The following is a 22,271-nucleotide window of genomic DNA, read 5'->3' as shown; positions in this document are numbered from 1 at the left end:
CTTAAAAATCGGTTGAGGATTTTTCCTCGTCAGGCGTCACAAACAGACAGCTACTTTTGCATTTATAACAGTAAATATCTAAATAACCGTCCACAATAAATGGTATATATAACGAAAAATATTTTTTCGCAATTGAAAAAAAGCAAATTAGACTTGCAGTTTTTGAGGTAAACGTAATCAAACAAACAAGCAACCCGATTCTGTAATATTAACATAGTTTCTTTCTTATTTGCGTTGATAGAAAGAAGATTGCGATTTGTAATCGAGTGGTTCTCCCCGCCGCTGCAGTTATTGAACCTTGACTCACTAATGAACGCCTCGAATGTCCCTTTTGCACCCTACCTGTTACCTACATTCGTATTGTATATCATGGCGTTTATCGATCTGACCTTCGCGCAAGCGTCCCTGTCAATCGGGCCTGTGTAATTTCCCAAAATCGGTATTTAAATTAACTATATATGATAATCTTATTACACCTACTATATATGAGTATAATATGAGTATAATACTTATATTATTTACGATATCTACGTTAAAATAATTAATGAAAATTAACGTTAGTCTCATTAGTAAACAAAGCATGTGCATCGCACCAATATCAGATGGTAGTGGGACCAATACCTTGCGTGAACTTTGGTCCAATTGGCCAATATCGGCGCATGCTCTGTGTGCCCTTTCGTAAAATATTTTCCCAGCAAAGTGTCAGTGACGCAAAAGATCTTGCTTGCTGCCGGTTTACCGGCAGGCGCTAAAATGCATTCTTTATTATTATCCAAATAGCGCGGTCTCGTTCGATACAAATTTATATAAGATAAATAAAGTTATATATTCAATGTCAATTGTTGTGTAGTGAATATGAATTTAATAATGGACAAGTTGTTTTAGGTAAATCTTAAGGTGAGTTCTTTAACAGGCGCTTGTTATTTTCTTTCAACATACGCTTTGTAGAATGCACAATTTTTATAATTTAGTAGATATTAGATACCTCAGTTATAATGAGAAAGCTTTAAACTACCCTGACTGTAGATATGGGTCAGTTTACGAGGGTGCAAAGGGTACACGAATGTGAATCATCATAACGGTTTTTTTATGTCACTGAACCTAGAAGTAAATGAAATATTGAATTCATTTCTTTATGTAAATAATCTCTAAGCATATCATAATAAAAATGCAATTAATGTATATATATTTTTTTTATTTTATTTTACGGTTAAAAAAAATTGTAACTAGACAAAGGCTAAAAGTATAATCTTAAAAATAAAAAAAAATAAAATATTCTCTCTGTCTATCTCTATCTATATAAACCATGGATGAAATTCCCATTAAACTCGTCTTGATTAAAGCTTATTCCCCGGGGATGTTACAAAGGAAGAAGAAAGGAAATTATAGTTAAAACGTTTTAAATACCTCCACCGTCAAGCCGCACTAAATCAAAATCTTAAGTCAGTACCTACCTATGTAATTATTTAATGGTATTTCCTTAATTTACCCTTAGGTGTCGTTCTCAGGCTTACGACTAATCCTAATCCTCATTAGCTTGGACACTGTATACTTAACACCTAAACATTTGGCATATAATTGTTTTCTTTAAGTTCAGATAATAATCATAAATATATATAAATTAAAAACTTTCAATGCGGTACAAGTAACCGAAGATTTTTTTTCGAAATCCGAAGTTTTAACGCTTCAAAGGTACTAATTACATTTGTATTGTTATCGTTATGAGCCTTTACTCTGGATTTTGTAGATATTTTACGTGTTTAATATTATAAAGTCTTCCGGCATATAGGTACTCTGCAAACCCTATGGCTTATACTAATACTATCTTTCTCACGTGAAAAAAAAGCTATAACAAAAAAGTGCATACTATCTTATTATAAATACCTACTATAATAAATCCAAACACAATTATCACGTTTAATATTTAATTGGAAATTTCACCAACAACATTACAAATTATAATATCGAAGGATTTTAAAAACCATTCCAAAATCTGTGTTTAATAATTTCATTAAAATAAATTCGGTAGACTTAAAAAGTTTTAGATATTTGTTTACTAAACGTTACAGCCTTAAATTACGTGAAGCATCAAGTATCGATACTCATTTTATGTTCATAAAATGAAAACACGCTCAATATAATTTAGTTTTTCGTATAACTACCTCTAGCGTTCCAGTAATTGAATATGGCCGTGAACACGAATAGTGCAATTATACTTAGAATAAATTATAACATACCCTTGCGATAGCGATGTAATTCTCAATAACATTTTTTTTTTATTTAAGAATAGCGAAGGTATTCCTTTTTATATTATTTCGAACACACTTTTTTATTTATTTAAAATATTACGTCCTTAAAAAGATAATAATTTACTACAAGCTTATTTACATCTATCAAAGTATTTTGCATGATATTACATTTTAACTATATAAGTAGCTACTAGGTACACGTAGCGTAGCTATATAAACTTATGTACTCTATATAAGTATTATGGGTAATGAATAAAGTACAATATAAAATAATATTTAAAACGGGACATTCGTCTCGTGAACAAGACATTCGTAGATAATGTCGAAATATCGAGCTCCACCAAATAAAAATAAAAAACATGGTAAATATCCCGTTTTAAGTACCTACTGTTAGTAATAAAAATAACCATGTTAATTTAAAATCTTAAATATAAAATAAGCAGGAAAAAATACAAATCTTAAATTAAAGTTTAGTATTGTTTAAATTATTTCTGGAATAATTTAGACTTCATATAAAAAATTGCACATTTCTCGATAGATATAACTTATAAATATATCACTAGACAGACATATTTTAGTTTTTAATCACAGAAGCCTAAATAATGGAATGAAATGTATCCGACGCCGATTCTTTCTAGCTCATTGATTCGTAAAATACTGATCACGACACTCTAGCCTTAGATGTTGATATGAGCTTAAAACTATACGGACTTGTTTTATCGTTGCTAATGTTATTCTTTATCAAAATAATGATTGTTTTTAGAATACTGTTCTTAGTAAATACTGTTAGAAGTACTGCACATTTAACTCTTTCCTAGCTTGTATACCTTTTCTATTCACTTAAATTTCTTTGTTTTTTATGCAAAAAAATTCACACTTTGTGCTGGTGACATATTTTAGCGGTCATTGTGCTTTTCTCTTTTTTAAATGAATATAAAAGTAATATAGTTTTACTTTTAGCACTAAATAGTAATAACTTAAATGTAAATAAGGATCATACGAGTATACCTACATTATTTAATCTGTTTTTAAATCAATGGTCTCGTTGATTTAGTAAGGCTTATAATGGTTCTAGGTACAGATTTCGGTCAGGCCAATTAAAAGTTTATTTATTTAGTGTTTATTACACATAAAAAATAAAGTTGGCACGTTCTGTGTTCTGTACTATCTCCAACGCCGGATATCGGATACTCTCCCTTGAGTTTGTCATGACCGAAATCGGTCAGGAGAACACCGTTATCATTACTTGTATATACCCAATCTAATACGTTTTACTTACTAAAACACAATGTTGCCAGTTAATCAATTTAGAAACAATGCCGGACTGGACGTGGCTGCTGTTCGCGGCTCTCTTCGGAGCAGCCTCCGCACTCACCGTGCCATTAGCGCTACTGCTGTACTACATCCGCCCTTTTGAAAAGAAGCCACTTGTTGAAGAGGAATTCAGTATACCTGTTACCTTGCCTGCGGTAAGCGTAAAACAAATTGTTTTCATATTTGGTACAAAATAAAACAAATATAATAATCGGTCAATACACTCATAGTATACATATGAAATCTTTAGTGTAGTTACTCGATTAGATGGAAGAGGGTCGTCCGCGGGGATTTTGTTCAGTTTTTCTCATCAATTACCAAGTAATATAATCTACTACACATTTCAGAGGAATTAACAAACAGTACGTTTTAAAAACTAGCACTTTGAACCAACTTTAAAATTATCCATGAAAATAATTAAATATTTAATTATTTTAGTATACTGAAACAGGTTTAGGTTATTAGGTTAGTCTCTTGCCACAATTGGGTACTGGGTACGTAACAATCTGCTGTTATTAGATTTGAACTCAAGAAATATAAATATAAAACAAAGAACTTAGAACTTATAGTCTTGTGGTTGTACTAATAGGTTATCGTTATTCACGATTCGATAAGGTATATCTACCTGTAATTAAGTCTATAACAGATTCTTTTCGACAATTTTATTCGCAATGATAGGCTTATAGAAACATTACACATCAATTTTCTTAATAAGTAATGTGTAAAATAATTTTGAAGTAATATTTTCAAACGAATTAAAGCAATCAAGTCTCCATTGTAAATCTTAAAATAAGATTCGAATTCTTCGCCAATTTCTATTTGAAATAATTGACCCAGATTGTCTATTGTATAGAAATAGCAAAAATATTACGGTGTCTGTACGTAAAGAAATTCTATTGGATTCTAGGTTTTATAGTCTCCAACTTTTTATTCTTCCACATAAAATGAACGTAAAACGGAGTAATTTATTTTCCCGATCTTTACGATAACTTGCATTATAAAGTAAATAGCGAATGTTCGGTAACGTACCAAAGTGCTGTTTTATACAAACACATTACTAAAATTTTGCCTTACTTATATTTTATTATAGATGTAAGTGTTAATCGAAAATAAACAGTCGGGTCAAAAAATTATCAGTAGTAGCTGAGTACCACTACGATACTATCTATGGGAATGATGAACTAGAGAGTAATCATGTATTTGCGTCCACACTTGTGCTCTATATTATATTCCCTTCACTAATTACTAAGATAGACCATCGTTGCTGACTGCGGAAGGAAATTATATCATTGCTGAAAGCGATTTATTAAATAGTGACAATCAGTCACTTTTTATAAATATGACCACGAAATCTGTTTATTCTTCTATTCCTGTCCCAATAACTGAAAGCCATGACAAGCCAATGAACCGAAAAAAAGCAACGAATACTTCAAAGGATTAAAAAATTGTATACATCTTATAAAAAACTATATCTAAAGCATTCACAATCCAACCTTGGTATGGTGGCTTTTAAATATATGAATCAGTTATATTGCTGTTCATTTGGTTTTCCCGGAATTATAAAAATATAAGGAAAAAAATTACTACGAAATCAAAAATTTAAAATCAAAAGTTTATCCTTGTATTGCTAATATTTATAACTTTTATGACTAATGTAAAGTACCTGCGTGGTTAACGGTAGGCGACAGGTTAGTGGACAGCAATATGGGGCTGTAAGCCAATCACCAGAGAGGCATGCTTCGATGTGTTATTGATTTCCTTTTCACATACTGATAATAATACAAAAAAAGAGCTTTACTAAATATATTGTTTTTAGTCTTTTATATAGTTTATTATACTTTTTAAAATTACCTTTGATCTTTTTTGTTCATTATTTCCGAATTATTTACCGATGATGTCATATTCAATACTAGCTGGTGCCCGCGACTTCGTCTACGCAGGATTAGTATTTGGAGTAGCTTATATTAGCGTGGCGTAGATAAGAACTAACATTATGACATAAATATTTTTGAGTTGCATTTGAAAAACAGCTTGACAATATTTTAACATAAGAAAATTGGCAATATAATAAATATACGGTAATTAGGCACTGCAGAACCCTGATCATAGGCCTATAGTTATCTAGCTACTGCAGTATGCTCTTATTAACTATATATAACGATTTTTTTTCCTTCAGCATAAACATGCAGATTTTTTGCTTTGGAAACACGTGAGCAAACCACATAGAGCTGACCGTGAGAAAAACATGCCTAAATGTATGCCTGCTACCTTTAAGGTTTGATCCTGCGATTTGTTGATCGTCATTGAAAATGCGACTTTTAACGGGAACTGCAGGCGTTCAAATTCGACTCAAAAAATATTTATGTCATAATGTTAGTTCTTTTCTACGCCACGCTAATATTAGCTACTCCAAATACTAATCCTGCGTAGACGAAGTCGCGGGCACCAGCTAGTATCTTTATAAATTGTAGCCTATGTGTTATTCTGATGTATAAGCTATATTATTGGAAAGTTTAATCGAAATCCATTCAGTAGTTTTTGCGTGAAAGAGTAACAAACATCCATCCACACATACAAACTTTCACGCTATAATATTAGTAGTAGGATGAAGAGAACATTTTTCACGATAAACGTATTCTAGTGTTGCGAATTAAAATATTATTTAAAAAAAGTATATTTATAATAAATATTATTTAATCTATAATTAATGGTTATTTAATGTAGTATGTTATTTCAGTATAGATTAATATAAAAAGTAAGATATCAATGAATTAGTGCGTAGCGCGGTTGCCTTCAATTCTGAAAAAAATAAATCTTCTAAATTTTAATGGAAATTTAATTCTGCCAATTTCTAATACCAATACAACAATTTATTATTTAATGCTAATACTAACATGTCAGCAAACACTTGTTATCAAAAATATATAAAGTAAAGTAAGAGGCCGTAAATGCCCCACAGCTGGGCTAAAGCCTTCTCTCTCTTTGAGGGAAAGGTTTACGAGCTAATTCCACCAAGCTGCTCCCATGCGGCACGGGCAGAATTTTATTGAAATTATATATGCAGGTTTCTTCACAAAATTACATATTTTTTTTCGTAAGATTGACAGGCTATTTAGTGAGAGTTAAACGAAATAAAAATGGAGCGAAGTTTTGTTTTAAAAATATACCCATGTTTCGTTACGTACCGTTTCGTGTATTAACACTTCCAAACTGCAGTCATTGCGGAATGACTGCAGGCAATGGCGTGTCGTTTGCACCAATAAGGCTTAAATAACCGGAGGTTAACCTTTACCAGACCTAGTCATCTAGGCTGTCTTCTTTCGGATTAATTTCACAAGCCTTTTTTTAATTTCTACTTCACAATTAAATCTTGTTAATTTCATTCGAAGCAGCTAATATTTTTCACACACGATACGATGCGGGTAATACATTACATTTTTACCAACATAATTTTATCCATTATAATCCATATGGGATTAAATAGTTGTCTTATTTACCTACTAATTACACTATATATACACATATATTATTATTACAGAGTCCTCCGGCATATGTAGCCTTCGTCGTTCTGTCAACAATTTCTATTTAGACATAGAGAATATTACTTTTTACGAATTTTTATATTCTGAACTTTTTATTATGATAATTTCACAATACAAAGAAAAGTTTCGTAATGTTTGGCGGTATGTGACGAGTGGATTGTGGCAGAATTTCGTTTAAATTAGACATATTCAGGCTTCCTCACGATATTTTCCTTCCCCGCCGAATACGAGATGAATTATAAGCACATGAAAATTCAGTGGTGCTTGCCTGGGCTAGAAACCGCAATCGTCGGTTAAGATGTACGCGTTCTAACCACTGAGCCATCTCGGCTCTTAATTCTTATTATGAATAATATTGCTTTTCTGTAAAAGCAAACAGTATAAGACATTTCTCCTAAAAATGAAGGAAGAAAATAGGTGCTAGGCATATTTCAAATTTTTTTTCAATACTAAACGTTTTATATCTGAACACAGCTTAAAGGTTCTGACGGCTTACAAATGTTTGTAATTTGTAGGTGTATAGGGGTATAACCATTGCTCCTTTAGTATTAAGGTAATTCGTTACATATTGTACCCTTCCTATAAAACTCTAGGGATGTAACGTGTGTCTAACTCAAATAAAAAATATGCTATATTTTAAATTAAATTAAAATAAAATTATACTGGAGACGCGATAATGAAAATATTTCAGTGGAAATTGTGTTACTTAGAATTATTTATTGATTACTCTTTTTAACAAACTCTTTTTAAATTATAAGAATAAGACTTTAATTTTTTTATCTAGCTATCCTATTTTTTTAATAATAGTTATTAAGTCAATGGAAACATAAACAATTATTTGTATGGAGATTCGATTCATTTGATTAAACTAAATATCTAAATCTAGACTATATATTAATTGGCTTATAATTATGTTTTTACGTTAAAGATCATTAAAATGATTTTCCTATAACGACTAACAAAATATTTCTTTATTAATTAATCAAATTGAAATCTTTAGTGTATATAATATACATAATTTTTAGAAATGAAGCTTATATATTTACAACGTATCTTATAACATTACCACGCTTTTAAAACAAAAGATAATATTTAACAACTCGAAGAAGAACTTTTGATTCGTAGAATGTACTTACAAATTTTATAAACAGAACTCGACAGCCCTAATAGCGCCCTTTATTTAGCTTTACCCTAATTTCGTTTACGTAAAATGTAAACACAAACAAATGTTCGTTTGATGTTTATTAAAAAGTAATTTCAGTAATTCGCTGTTATTATTTTGTGAATGTTGTGTTTATTTGCTAAATTAAATGGACGGAGACGAAAGTCGTTTCAAAAGATGGGGTTTTTACTAAATGAATATTATATTTACTGTTATTTATGCCATAAGAAATTACGTTTCAATAAAATATTGAATGACTAAGTATGGATTTTGTACAAGCTTACAAATTAGTTGTTTTATTCTTATAAATTTTTCAACATTGACATTAAAGGACAATACTGACTCAAAGAAATATAAAACTTTAAAAATGACCATAACTTATGTCTTTAATTTTGATTGTGTTTACTTAAGTCATATTTAGTAAATATTTAATTTTTATCACCTCAAACACACATAAAAAAGTTCGGCTAGTCCTAATTCTGATAATTAGAGTTAGAGTAAAATTTACAGAAACTGAGTCATGATATATTTTCTAAAGAGTATATTTTTAAACAAAGGATTAATTTACATTACAATATAACTATTATTTTAATAAACTAGCATAATATGTTTTGAACTAACCGTCCAAAACATATTACGACCTTGAGAAGTTCTATGTTTGAAAAAGAAATTTCCGACCGTGTTTTTTTAAAATTGTCTTAATTATTTACTGGAAATTATTTTCGAGTAATTGTCGTATACACGCAATAGCATTTTTAAACAAGGTTCTGTTTAAAAACATCAAAGCAAGGGTGTACTATCGTATTTCAACTGATTTTTTTTTTCTTTTCATAGGAAATACTTAACGAGCTAACTCGAGGTGCTGGAAGCACGCCAGAGGGAGCCCTCAATGCGATGCTGCAGTTCATCTTCCAGCAAAGCACAGCAGATACTCGCTGGTTGCGCAGGCGCATGGCGAACGAACTAGCTGAATTACTTGCGAAGACTTCTTCTGGAAAGATCTTTGAATCTCTCACGGTAGGTTTTTAAAAACATTTACTATGTTCCTTATTATATGTTGTTTATATGTATACATTGTACAAAAGTGTTAGTTGTGGAATAAGCTCCAAATCTTCTCAAATTGGAAGGAGGCCCATCACTTTACTATAGAACACTTACAGACTTTGACATTACTATTATGCAAACACATATCTTTAACTTTTTCTTGAAACTAATAATGTTAAAAAAATACGTATTTTACCTAATAATCATAATTGTAATCATAGTTCGTGACTGGCTTAATTCACGCAAATAATGATATGACTAATGTATGTTCTAACATACGGTAGATTATTTTTGTTTGATAGATTGTTTTAGTTAGATCGAAATGAAATACGTTAGCGAGAACTGAAATGGCTCAGAGGACAGAGTACATGGATCGTGATCAAAGATCACGTGTTAAGCACCAAATACTGCTGAGTTATCTTATTCTTCATTTGTCATTTATCTCATGCAGTGGTGGCGAATACATCGCCAGGAAACCCGCATTTGTCAATTGAAAATCTACAATAGTATTTACTCGATGTAAAATAAGCTTTAAACGTACTTTAATTTTACCTTTTTATTTCTATTGGCAGCTCCGTTCATTGGAAGTAGGTACTGAGTTCCCCAGCATCACTAACCTTCGTCTGGTTAACGGAGATTTAGAAGAAGATGGAGCGAGACTCCATTCTTTAGATTTAAAATTCGATCTCACTTATGATGGCAGCTTCAGAATAGAAGTTGATGCTGTTATGCTGTTAGGAAAAATTGCCAATATCTCCATTACTGGTAAGATTATTATTTATTTAAAAAAATACATTGCCCATTAACAACAATTTTGTTAAGAATATCTTTTAATGTGTCTTGAATATAAAAATATGGTTTTCTACTTACTACATATACATTGGACGATTTGGTAAGGAATTCAAAAATTATTATACCATCACTCTTTTGTACAATAGCTCGGTACGTTCTCTTTTGGAATTTGGTTCGTCAATCTGGAACCCTCAATACAAAACCTATATAAATTCTCTAGAAAAAATACAAATAAAATTTATGAATCATGTTCAATACAAGTTTTACAACTCTCATAGTCGACGTATGCTCAGAGATCAAATATTTCTTTTTAAACTGTTAAATAATGTTATCGATAGCCCTTATTTATTAGGTTGTTTAAATTTTAATATGTCTAAATTTTGTAAGCGAAAATATGCTCTTTTTGATTTGCCCTGTACTAAACTAAATATGCCCAAAATAACTTTATCCTTCGGTCGTGTAACATGTATAATAAAAAAATTCGTACTGTAGATATATTTTCTTTTTAAGTTTTACAAAGAACATCAATGAATTGTTAAATCAATGAATGTTACTTTTGTCTCATGTAATTAATGTTTATTTTATTATGTTTTAAATTTTTTAATTACTAATATTAATTCATTAATTTTGTTTTTGTAATTTTTTTTTTATATCTTTAAATAACTATTCTAGTCTTTATTACTTCCTGCTTCTAATTTGTAATAGATATCAGTGGAAACTTGATTGGTCTATGCATTATTTTATTGTTTATTCATAATACTGTTCTATTGTACTGTTTCCCGAAAATTAATAAATAAAATAAAATTAAAAATTCTGTTCCTCAACTGAACTTTGCGTAGTAAGTAATATTTCAAAATTTTAATTCCGACATATTCTCAACAAGGAAATCTGTCAAGACTTAAATCCAAATAAGGAAGAAGTTAACTAAACATATCGCAAATGCAACCTAACTTGTATAATTATCTATATTGAGATTTATAAAGGGTACCAGGATATATGTGGATACATTCATTAATCATCATAAGTAATTGGTATGATATAAAAAGGTATTTTGCCAATTCAACACGCTTAAATATTAAATCCGATACTCGAATTGTGCCTTGCTTTTTTCAGTGGAAAGTATAAGCGGTAACGTGCGCGTAATGTTCCGGCGTACACCTTACACGCACTGGGCGCTCGCCTTCGAGGCGCCACCTCGCTTGGAACTTAGAGTACGAGGTCGTTTCCAAGGGAGACAGCTCAAACCGAGGCTTGCTGCATTAGTCGCTGCACACATACGACGAGCCGTGGCACAAAGACATACATTACCAAATTATAAAATTCGGTAAGATTACTGACCAATATTGTAATTTAAATTAACATTTATAGTAAATATATTGTATTTTAAACTTGAATTTTTGTAAAATAACTGTGTTGTCACACCATGGTGTTAGCTATAATAATTTTTTTTTTAATTTACAGATATAAGCCCTTTTTTCCAAAATCAGAACCAGGCAGTACGGACGGAGAAGATGGACCCACACCTCATGGTCGACTGACTGTACGACTAGTTGAAGTAACTCGCTTACACTGGTCTGGAAGTAATGGAAGCGTACGCGCAGCTTTAGCTGTTGACTCACATGGATGGGTTATTATTTTTGTTAATACGTCAAGACTTACTACGTGGAGCCTTTTTCTTTTAGTTTACATTATTGCCATCAAAATCGTATAAAATAATTGTCATATTTTCTTTTGCAAATACAATAAAAATAAATTCACAATGAATCCTGAAATTTAAACTCGACGACAGTATTTTAAAGTCCCACCAGTTGTCTACCACATAACAATTGCAATTAACTATAAAGAAGGACGCTTACGAAATAAATGAGTGCTCCAGATGCATTGGTAGTATAATCTTGATTTTATATACCCTGCCCTAATAATGCTCAAAGATACATACCTAGCTATATACCATCAGATGGCTTTTTTTTGAGATTGCAGTTATTTATATATCATAAAAGAATACTTCGCAGGTATCGCTTCGACGCGGAATATTAGTTCTCGACGTAGTACTGCCTGCAGTGTCCGGGCCACTAGGTCTGGTATGTTGTCAAGGAGTAGGAGCAGTATTAGTAGACACGGTTGTACCAATGTCACCCGCCTACAGAGCTGATCTACGACGTGATGATGTAGTATTGGCTATTGATAACAAACCAGTGAACAATGTTGCTCAGGTAATGATTCTTTAAAATAATAAAATATAATTAAAATTATTTCTTAAGAATGAGCATATTTTAACGTATATGGAAATAAAAAAATTGACACTATGTGCTATAAGTTGACGCATTGACTGTAAGGAGCATTTTGTACATTTTTCAATTCTAATGTTTAACATCATCATACTTGTCTAGAATCAAAAACTGATACGAAAAATACATACTTTATTGTAAAGAGATCGATGAGCTATCTTTTGTAAAATGAAAACGGATAGACCAAATAATTTTTTTTTTTAAATTAACAGAATATTTCGAAAGTACTTCATAGCGAAATCAAAAGATTTTTATATTTTGGAAAATAAATTCGACTATGTAAAAAAAGTTGTGTCCTTCAAGACAGGTTCATACAACATATTTTGACAGTGTATATTTGTTGGCAGGTGGGAAAACTTTTACGTAGCGTAGAGCGTCGTGCGGTAACAGTGCGTGTGAGAAGAGGGGGTTCTGGAGGTTCAGCGCGTAGAGAAGACGAACCTCGAAAATTGCGCACCAACTTTTCATTCCGACGAGTATCTGAGGTCATGGAAGGAGTTCGTCTTCAGGGCATGCGTTCAGCTGCTTCTAAGACTAATTTGACTGTATGATTAATTTTCTTTATGTGTGGTACTGGTTATTATATTCTGAATCTTAAGTCCAACGTAATGACGCGTTTGTACATTAGTATAAGACGTAATTATTAGAATATATATTTTTTTAAAGGAGACGGATTCTCCGTCGAAGTCACCGGAACAACAAAATGATGCCGACACGACCGTCAAACAAAAAGCTGAGTCTATACGCCAAATCCCGAAAGTATCAGAAGGCCCCGCAAACTTTGCTCTTCGCAAACGTAGATGTTCTGTTGAAAACAAATCCTCTGACAGTTCTGCTGGAAGCACGCCCCCCGCTTCCGGCGCTAGCACACCACTACGACAAGTCACCACGAACAAAACTGTGAAACACCCAGATATTCCGATTATCAAAATGGATTCATCCGAGTGCAAGGTATCAGAGAAGATAGATAGTACATTAGAAGAAGAAGAAATGTTCGAAACTGGTGGGCCGAGGCAATGTGAACATGTAGAGATATGTCAAATGTTTTGGACGAAGACCGTATCGATTAAGCCGATAATACGATTTGACGAAGAAACCGAATTTAAACTGAATGAAAATCACAAGTACCTGAATATAAACGTCTGGGCCACGGTGCCGGGCGAGAAAGAAGAAGTTTTATTAGGATATCTTAATATACCTTTAGCGGCATTGCTTAGCGAGTGCCAAGATTCAACTGTTTCTCATCATATGAAACGATATCAATTTTTACCACCAGACGTAGACATAAAGTTTAGGTAATATCATTACTAGCTAATTTAGTTTAGAAATAGTTTTTTGGAGAATACCCAAGTTTCACAAATTTTACAAAATGCGTATGTAAAAGCTTGATAAAATAAATAGTTCGATAAAGATCATTTAAAGTTATAATTTTTTTTAAATTATAGTTTTATGCATTAAAATTTGCCATTTTATAATATAATTCAAGCAAAAGCCACAAGTTGGCATCACACGCAGGCTTCGAGCCGTGCTTGTGTTTTGGAGACGCACTGGTATGGTGGGAGTGGGAGGACGCAGGCCCCCGTGCACAGCGCGCACCCGCCCGTGGCCAAACACCACCTCGTCCCGCGCACGCCGCGCAACCTGCACATTCCGCACGCACTGTACATGACTTTGTGCGTACGCACTTCCATAGGTCCACGCAGTGCGATTTTTGCAATAAAAAGGTTCGTGTTTCAGCTAAGTCACCCACCAAATTGTACTGACGTCTAATAGCCTCGAAGTTAAAAAAAATTAAAAATGTGTGAAATTAAAATGTGGAAGTACTGGTAATTAGCATAAAAAAAATTAAATATTTTTTGTGTAACATTTAATTGCAACTTAAATAATACAAATTTACGTAAATCCACGTTTTAAATGATTAATAGGCTCAATTTTTCATAGATATGGCTCAAAGATGCGATGCAGTGTCGAAATTGTGGATTATGCTGTCACAAGAAATGTGTCACCAAGTGTCAAGAAACTTCTCCTTGTGTTCCGAGGCAAGATCGAGGTAGATAACTTAACATCATCGTTATATATTGAGTAAATCCATCGACAGTCATTCGTTTTAACACACCAAGACAAATATATATACTTAGTAATTTGCGTTTTTATGATTAAAAATGTGTCGAACTGAAAAAGCTAGCGAAAAGTTTCAAGTAACGTCACTAAGTAGATGCACATATTTAATCGAAGATAAATACAAAGGCACTCGATCCAAAAAAAAAAAAAATATATATATATATATAGACTTTTTATTAGCAATATCAAGATTATTTTTAATTTATATATTTGGGTATTATAAGTGGGTAAGTGGGCAAACGATTTTATATTTGAACGATCCACAAATTCAGAAAGCTTTTAATTAAACAAATCAATTACACAGATAATATGCTATTATAGAATATACCGGCATATCGCCAGCAGCAATACTGAGTATTGTTATGTTTCGGTTTGAAGGGTAAGTGAGCCAGTGCAACACCCAAAAGAGACATAGCTTCTCAGTTCTCAAGGTTGGTAGAGTCTCTACATTGGTGATGTAGGAAATTTTACGGCGTCAATGTATATTGGTGACCACTTACCATCAAATGCCTACCAATACCATGAAAATGTATTATACTATTTCGTCATAATTGTATGATGAAATATTCATAAAAATGTTATTCAGACAAGATTTATGATCAACGTGTCAACAGACTGTTCCAAAATTGTCTGTTTAATAATTACTTCCAAAAGATGTTTAAAAGAAAATAGTAATTAAAGTGTCAACGTGTAAACAAAAAAGTGTCAAATACAAATCCTGATTTAGTATTATGGTGACTAGATTCCATGTGCCATTATTCAATTCTGGTAACATACTATAATTTATTACTTTTAAATTTATTTCTTTTCAACGACACTCTTATCTAAGACACTCGTTTAGAAATTTATTTAATCTGTAGTTAAATAACATACAACCCTATAGTCTAAAATATCAAACACAACAAAATTAACTTGTCTTGCGTCATATATTTAGTGAATATTTATTAACTAAATTAACTTCAAAAACAGTTATGAAATTTCTATGACTCATTTTTTGGCTCACTATCTATTTTTTTTTTATTTAGACAACTGAAATAATAATTCGTCTTTTACTTTAAATTAATCCTGTAAATGTACAAAACTGATTTTACGACATGAGCATAAAGGATACTTGGCCTTAATACGTTTTAAATATCACAGTTGACAATACGCCAAAAGTATTAAACGAGAAGAAAGACAAAATGCGGCCATTGACCTTATCCTTTTTTCTTTTATATTCCAAGCTCAAAATATATTTTAAGTAAACAATTAAATGAAATATCTTCAATGATAGCTAATAAACTTAGCTTTAATTTTTCGATTGTTCTCGCATATAACTTGCACCAAATTAATATTTGGCTAATGCTATAGACAATATAAAATTTATTTAAATATTTGACATAAAAATATGTATTTTTTATTTTAATAACATATTTGACCCAATATCATGTTGCAAACTTAATTACTAGACAGATTAAGAAAATATCTTGCGTAATAGACTTTGTAAGAGTTATTACATGAAGTTTAATAATTGCATTTCGATGTGTCACGAATAAAATAAAAGTTTAGACGATTGCGTGAATATTACGTGCAAGATGCGAGCAACGCGGATGCGATGTTTCCTTATGTGCCACTATTCCTAATTGTAGCATTACTCGTGTTAAAATAATCGGTGCAACAAACACTAATTATAAGCCAATTACGGTCAAATAAAAGTGGAATTAAATTCCATTTCAATGGAATATTCAAACGAAATTAAAATTGTGATAACTTTACAATTTTTTTATTACCCAAGACTTAAATGAATTTTAGAAACTGGTTGCATTATATAAAGTATTTGCTTATATTAAATAATCGAATCGAAATAATATTCGGGAATAAATCGAGGATAAAAAATGTGTACTCGTCGAAATCGGAACGGGTAATACGTGTTTTTATTTTTAGTTGTATATTCGAGGTTATTTCTACGTTTCTTCGTTGCTACTTTAGCTTGTGTTTGCCTACTTACTGAATGTAAACAAACTAGGCACTCGTTGCTGTTGACTACAATGTATCTTCAAAGATAATTTAAGTATAAAAATATATCGAACTAATTACGCATCCAATCATTACCTGGTTGGTGTTAGTTGTCACCGCTCATAGACATAGGTGCTGTATATTTTTTTTCTTACATAAATCATTTCTTACATAACCGATCCGCCACCAACGTTGGGAATAGAGATGTTATGTCACTGTTACACTGGCTCACTTATCCTTCAAACTGGAACACAACAATACTATTTACTGGAACATAACAATATTACTGCTTAGCAGTGGAAAATATGATCAGTGGGGTTTAAAAACCCAAACGGGCTTGCACAAAGCACTACGACCAAATACAAGTCCTCCTTTGGTATTCAAACTTGCTCCAATTCATCAAATTCGGTTCAGTTTAAAGAGTAACAGACGGACACAGACAGACAGACAAAATAGCTTTCGCATTTATAATATTAAAAATAGACATTATTGGAGGGCACTTGTTTTTTTTTTCAGATCTGAATGCAGGTGGAAGTTGTCCACCGCCAGAGTTGATTATGACTGAACCAGATATCATTATAGACCCTGATTCCGACGATGACGAAAAATCTGAAAGAAAGGATTCTTTGGATGTCCATGAAGAAGGTAACAATTGTGGTAAAATAGTCTAAGTATAAGCAAATTAGAAGAGATGCTCTTTGCTCTTTCTGATCATTAATACACATTCAGGGCACGTTATGTAATATAACTTGATCTTTGTCATAAAATATAAATAACAGAGTTAGAATTTAAAATAACTTAGATAGTTACGCTAACGCTAAACGTTTTATAGATTGCTTTCATTTTTCATTAATTTGTTATCTCTCAATGAATTGGTTATCTGAATAGTCCATCGCATCTGAGAGTATTATCGAAGATTTAAATGTTTCTAAATAACGAACGTTTGATTTTAAATTTAATTTCTCTTTGTACAGACGAGCTTCTTGAATGCTGACGAAAACGTTATTAACTCACCCGGATTCTTCTGACACGTTCCAACACAAATATGTTCAGGTTTTTCTCACTGTCAGTGTTTGCCCCAGATCTTTGTGATTTTACGAAAAATTTCAGAGAAACATTTGTTTGTGTTAAACGCCTTTTAACGAATAATTTATCCCCTTAATCATCATGCTAGATGGATGCCTTGATAATTTACCGTTTAGTAATATATTAGTCCCTATCAGAATTTTGCGGTTTATGGCTGCGTGAAATGTTTTTATTTGTGCTTTATTCTTTTGTTTATTTTTTTAGTTTTTGTCGTAATCATTTCTGATATATTATTCTTGAGTTCAGCATAGTCATAAATATACGTATTATAGAAAATATCTTGAAGACTGAAAAGTAATTGAAAACACAAATTATACACCTACATATTTAGCAAAATGAGAACAAAGGAAACAGCATGTCCATAGAATTAGACGCTTATCGCTAAACGGGAAACTAAGAACGATTATTTGCTGCAAACTAAATATAAATAATAGATTTATTTGTGCCTTTATAATATTATTAGGAAATAAAGTGAATTAACTTCGAAATAATATTACCCGTAGTTGCTTGATTTATCGAGCGCATCCAATTAAAAAACCCTCTCTAGCGAGCCTTTCTAGACACCTTCAAGTGCGACCATTTTACTCAACTTTGTTTTTTGTGCAATCAGAAGTTTTTTTTCCAAATTCTTAACAAATTAAGAAATTTCGGTATTACAATCATAGAATGTACGGTCTGGTTTAATTTATTTTCAAGGATAATGACTCACGTTGAGTAATTGAAAGACAATGCAACATGGTTCTTGTGTGTTATCTACGATCTTGTTGAGGTTACCGAGATCCCCGATGAGCTAACCAATTAACAACAACTTCATACGAAAATGGTTTCTAATCGTATGGGCCAAACGATGTATAATGCAAGGACTAGTTTATTGTTTTCAACTTATTAGACTGCGGAATGAGTGTACACATTTCCTACGTCTATGATATATCTATTCAAAGTGGTGTTTATAATTATTTTATATAATAAAAAAGTTACCTAACATATATTTGAAGAAATTCTAAATTTTTATTAATTGGTCAAACAACATTATAAAAAGTAATTATTAATCGTCTAACACAAGGAAAAGAAATTTATTATTTTCAATTTAATTAGACATTGAAATAGAGGAAATGTTTGTAATTGCTTAAGACATAAATTGTTGTACTAGTGACAACATATACAAATATGAAATATTACGGAATCTACAAAACATCAAAGTTATTATTTATATCATCGTAGAAAAATATATGTTATTTTTTTGTTTTTATGATAAATTTATTATTATTATTATTAATATACGTTACATTGTTTTTTGTTGCATTACAAAGGTGGGGGTGCAATGAGTGCATTGATGGCGGGATTACGACGCGCAGGCTCTGCGCACTCCCTATCCGCCCCCAAGAGCAACGCGTCCTCCCGCTCCTTGCCACCCTCACCCAGCCATACTCCTAGGTACAAAATGAGTTTTACTCTTTATTTACATTTTCTATTATTTTAACTTCAACGTTTCATATCGTTAAACTATGCTTTTTATTATTGAATTCATTCGACGAGGAAAAGACAATGTTTGTTTTTTTTTTAAGTTTTTATGATTCATTGTAACGTCAATGACCTTTTAAAATATGATTATCCTTTAATATTATTAGATATTATTTTAAGGTCAGGTTTGTGTGAGCTTAGTCTAACAATAACATAAGGTTTATCATTAATGGTTGATAGATTTTTTGGCATAAAACATAAATATATACGGTCAACTAGGAAACAATCACTAGAATCGAACAATCCGTTCGGCGGATGCGGCGCAACTTGGTTGGCTCAAGGCGGCGTCGCAGCGATGCTGCTACCAGCGCTCCGCAGTGCGCTGCCGCCCGATGCGCTTCTCGCCGCTGCACGCGACTCTGCGCCCGACCTCGCCGGCAAGCTCACCCCTACACAAATTCATGAAATGGTACAAACGCATCCTTGGAATTATAGGTCCCAATAAGTTTCTAGCTTAAACAAATTAAAATTTATAATGGCAGCTACAAGCGGTACGCGAAGAGCTATCGTCAGTGGACGCGGGCGGCGAGGAGGGAGGCGAGGGGCGTGCGTGCGCACTGACCGCACTCATGTTGCACTGCTGCGCCGCAGCACAGCTCGCACAGCAACGTGCCGCCGACGGCCTCAACACTTGATACCATTAAATGTATTGGTCATTATCATTTGTGACTTTTATTTTGCTTATTCTTTTTCCAGGCTAAAAGGTCATAAACGTAGTTGTAGATCTAGACTGGGGTATAAACAACTGTCAAATATATTATAATAATATGATTGTTTTTGTAGTGGTATTAGCGATATCCATCACTTATGTGTCGTAACTGTATGGAAAAAAATAGTTGCGGGTAAAAACTATTTGAATATAAAATGTATTTCAAATAGATCGTAAATTACTGCTACTGGTCAAGGTATCTTCTCATATTAAATTTAAAAGACAACCTAAAAATTTAAAATTTATTAACAAAAAGAGAATGATTGTGATCCACCACACATCACTCGCTATGAAGCTACGAAGATTTTTACCATTTGTCTTCCACCGCTATTCAACGACTAAATTATAAGAATCTGCCTTTAGTTCAACATGTATACTGTATATGCCCACTGAAGAATACCTGCTGAATTATATCAATTAAAAATTGTGGTACTTCGTTACTAGAGATAAACAGCAATAGACTAAAAAAACAGATTTACAAAGTTGGAAATAAACAACACTACCAAACCTAGACAATTATATAAACATTTATATTGATCACGATAAAAACAAACTAAATATCATTTAGATTGGCCGAATATCCCATCTGGATAATATTCCAAAACAAAGAAAATTCGTAGATTTATAATCAATTAATTCTCGAACTACTTATTTCAATATCTCTTCCAAGTGCATAGAAGCTATTTTCCTGTATCACAAACACAGAGCAAAGACCCTCGCGCATATTGAACTGCGTCGAATATCCGTTTAGAGTGAGAATTGGCTCTTTTCCAGTTTTTCCTGAAATAGCACAAAGGATCGACCTCAACATTTTGCGATGAAAAAACTTCTGCGAAATGTCAGCGGTCGCATTATGGCGGAAAATTTGGTGCGTCACACTCATAAGAGTAAAGCTATAATACACACTGACTCTCACAACAAGCGTAGTCATAGTTACTACTAGCATGTGACGAATCTTGTCATACTAATAATATAAATGATGATATACAGTAAGAATAACACTTCATAATTTTAATACAGACGTAAACGATCTTTTTAATTCATTTCACGCGTATTACACAGATAACAAAAAATTATTTAAACTCAAATGTTTTAATTACATACTAGGTAATACTTATAATAGTCTCTTTTTTTTTATTCGACGGTTGATTTTTACAAGTGTAGAGATATCAGGGCCATGAAAAATATTTTGAAACTTAATATTTCAATCAAAAGGTCTATATTTCATTCTGTCTAATTTGGCGTAATTTGTAACGTCTGACATTCCAAGTATAAATAATCTAATGCGGAAATTTCAACATGAAGTATTCCTCTTCGCTCTGCTTTTTGCAGTGGCGAAACAATTTCGCCGCGATGTACATATTTATGTTCTTAATAAATAAACACTCGTCTCGAACTAGGTCGTAAGAGGAGGAAGCTACTTTCATAAATACGAGGTTACAAGTTCTGAAAACTTTACATTTTATTGTAACATGTTGTTGAATGTTCGATAATGATTTGCATTTATTTGGTATATAAATTAGTCAATACTTTACAAATATAAACAAACACCTAGAGTCTAGACACTGCACACATTGATTAATAAATACTACTATTATGGAATAGATACTAACTACACATATTGCAACCCGGTAGAAGCATATAAAATTATAAATCAACAAGAATGTTATTAAATACTCTTTGAAATATAAAAAAAAACTATAGGTTCCTCACCATAAGATAACAAGAATGCATAGATATAAAATACTTTGCAATTATAAGTGTATCATAATTTATTTTTATGATAGTATTTTTAATTCTTCCACTAATACAGGATATAAGTCCAAATAAATAATATATGACCCTAAAAATCATTTCGAATTTTTATGTCAGTTTCGAGAAGTAGGCTAAATGCCTATTGTAGATCAAAATTATAGTACAAATTCCACATAGTGTTGCCTTGTTTACTTTCACGAAAAATAAATAGAATCAGATTTTAATCGTAGCACGGGACTCGGGAATATAGTCTTGGCATTCATTCAAGGTTGCCAAAGTTGAAATTTTGCGTCTCTGTTTGGCCAAGACATGAAAACAGTGCGTTGAACGGACGCCGGTACGACGTCAGACTTCGAACTGACGCAAATAAATAAGTTTCGTTGTTAAATATGAATAACTAAAACAAAAGAAAATGTTTTAGCGGTATATAAGATTAAATTTATCTATTATATTAAACTAAAATTTAAATATTATCTTTTTTATTTCAAGTCAATAAATTTAAGAAAGTAAACAAACGATTAGACTATGTACCTGATAAGGTAATAAAATTGATAGGTAAGTGGTCACCATACACTGACACTGTATGAAGTATAAACCTGTCTTCTCACACCATCAATACATCGCTAGTACGAGTATGTATTGTTCCATGTGCTTGTAATTACAATGGCTGATTTAACCTTCAAACAGATATAT

At 32.0% G+C, this 22,271-nt stretch overlaps 1 protein-coding gene across 3 annotated transcripts; it reads left to right on the top strand.

Annotated features, from left to right (window-relative positions):
* The first annotated feature begins 725 nt into the window (after positions 1-725).
* Positions 726-19,776, top strand: LOC125071279 (PDZ domain-containing protein 8). 3 transcript variants are annotated; one of them, XM_047681462.1, is made up of 15 exons: positions 726-897; positions 3,548-3,718; positions 9,102-9,284; positions 9,884-10,076; positions 11,217-11,427; positions 11,565-11,730; positions 12,116-12,316; positions 12,739-12,876; positions 13,058-13,686; positions 13,878-14,115; positions 14,333-14,441; positions 17,024-17,152; positions 18,904-19,027; positions 19,334-19,523; positions 19,597-19,776. In XM_047681462.1, exons 2-15 carry the CDS (start codon positions 3,566-3,568, stop codon positions 19,747-19,749), a joined length of 2,817 nt encoding a protein of 938 aa, XP_047537418.1. In that variant the 5' UTR covers positions 726-897; positions 3,548-3,565; the 3' UTR covers positions 19,750-19,776. The 3 variants fall into 3 exon arrangements, 2 of the variants coding, with proteins under 2 accessions (XP_047537418.1, XP_047537409.1); XM_047681453.1 differs by having other exon boundaries at positions 12,739-12,936; XR_007119911.1 differs by lacking the exons at positions 19,334-19,523; positions 19,597-19,776 and adding an exon at positions 17,482-17,560 and having other exon boundaries at positions 12,739-12,936; positions 18,904-19,011.
* Positions 19,777-22,271: the final 2,495 nt, after the last annotated feature.

The sequence above is a fragment of the Vanessa atalanta genome, chromosome 2, assembly GCF_905147765.1.
Source record: "Vanessa atalanta chromosome 2, ilVanAtal1.2, whole genome shotgun sequence".
Taxonomy (NCBI): Eukaryota; Metazoa; Arthropoda; class Insecta; order Lepidoptera; family Nymphalidae; genus Vanessa; species Vanessa atalanta.
The sequence above is the reverse complement of the archived record's forward strand: the minus strand, read 5'-3'. Positions and strand labels throughout refer to the sequence as shown.

Bases quoted from the DNA above. Each gene is read 5' to 3' on its own strand.
- LOC125071279 (XM_047681453.1), top strand. From the start codon at position 3,566: ATGCCGGACTGGACGTGGCTGCTGTTCGCGGCTCTCTTCGGAGCAGCC. The intron at 17,153-18,903 runs GTAACAATTGTG...TGCATTACAAAG, and splicing joins TTTGGATGTCCATGAAGAAG to GTGGGGGTGCAATGAGTGCA. The intron at 19,028-19,333 runs GTACAAAATGAG...ACGGTCAACTAG, and splicing joins TCACCCAGCCATACTCCTAG to GAAACAATCACTAGAATCGA.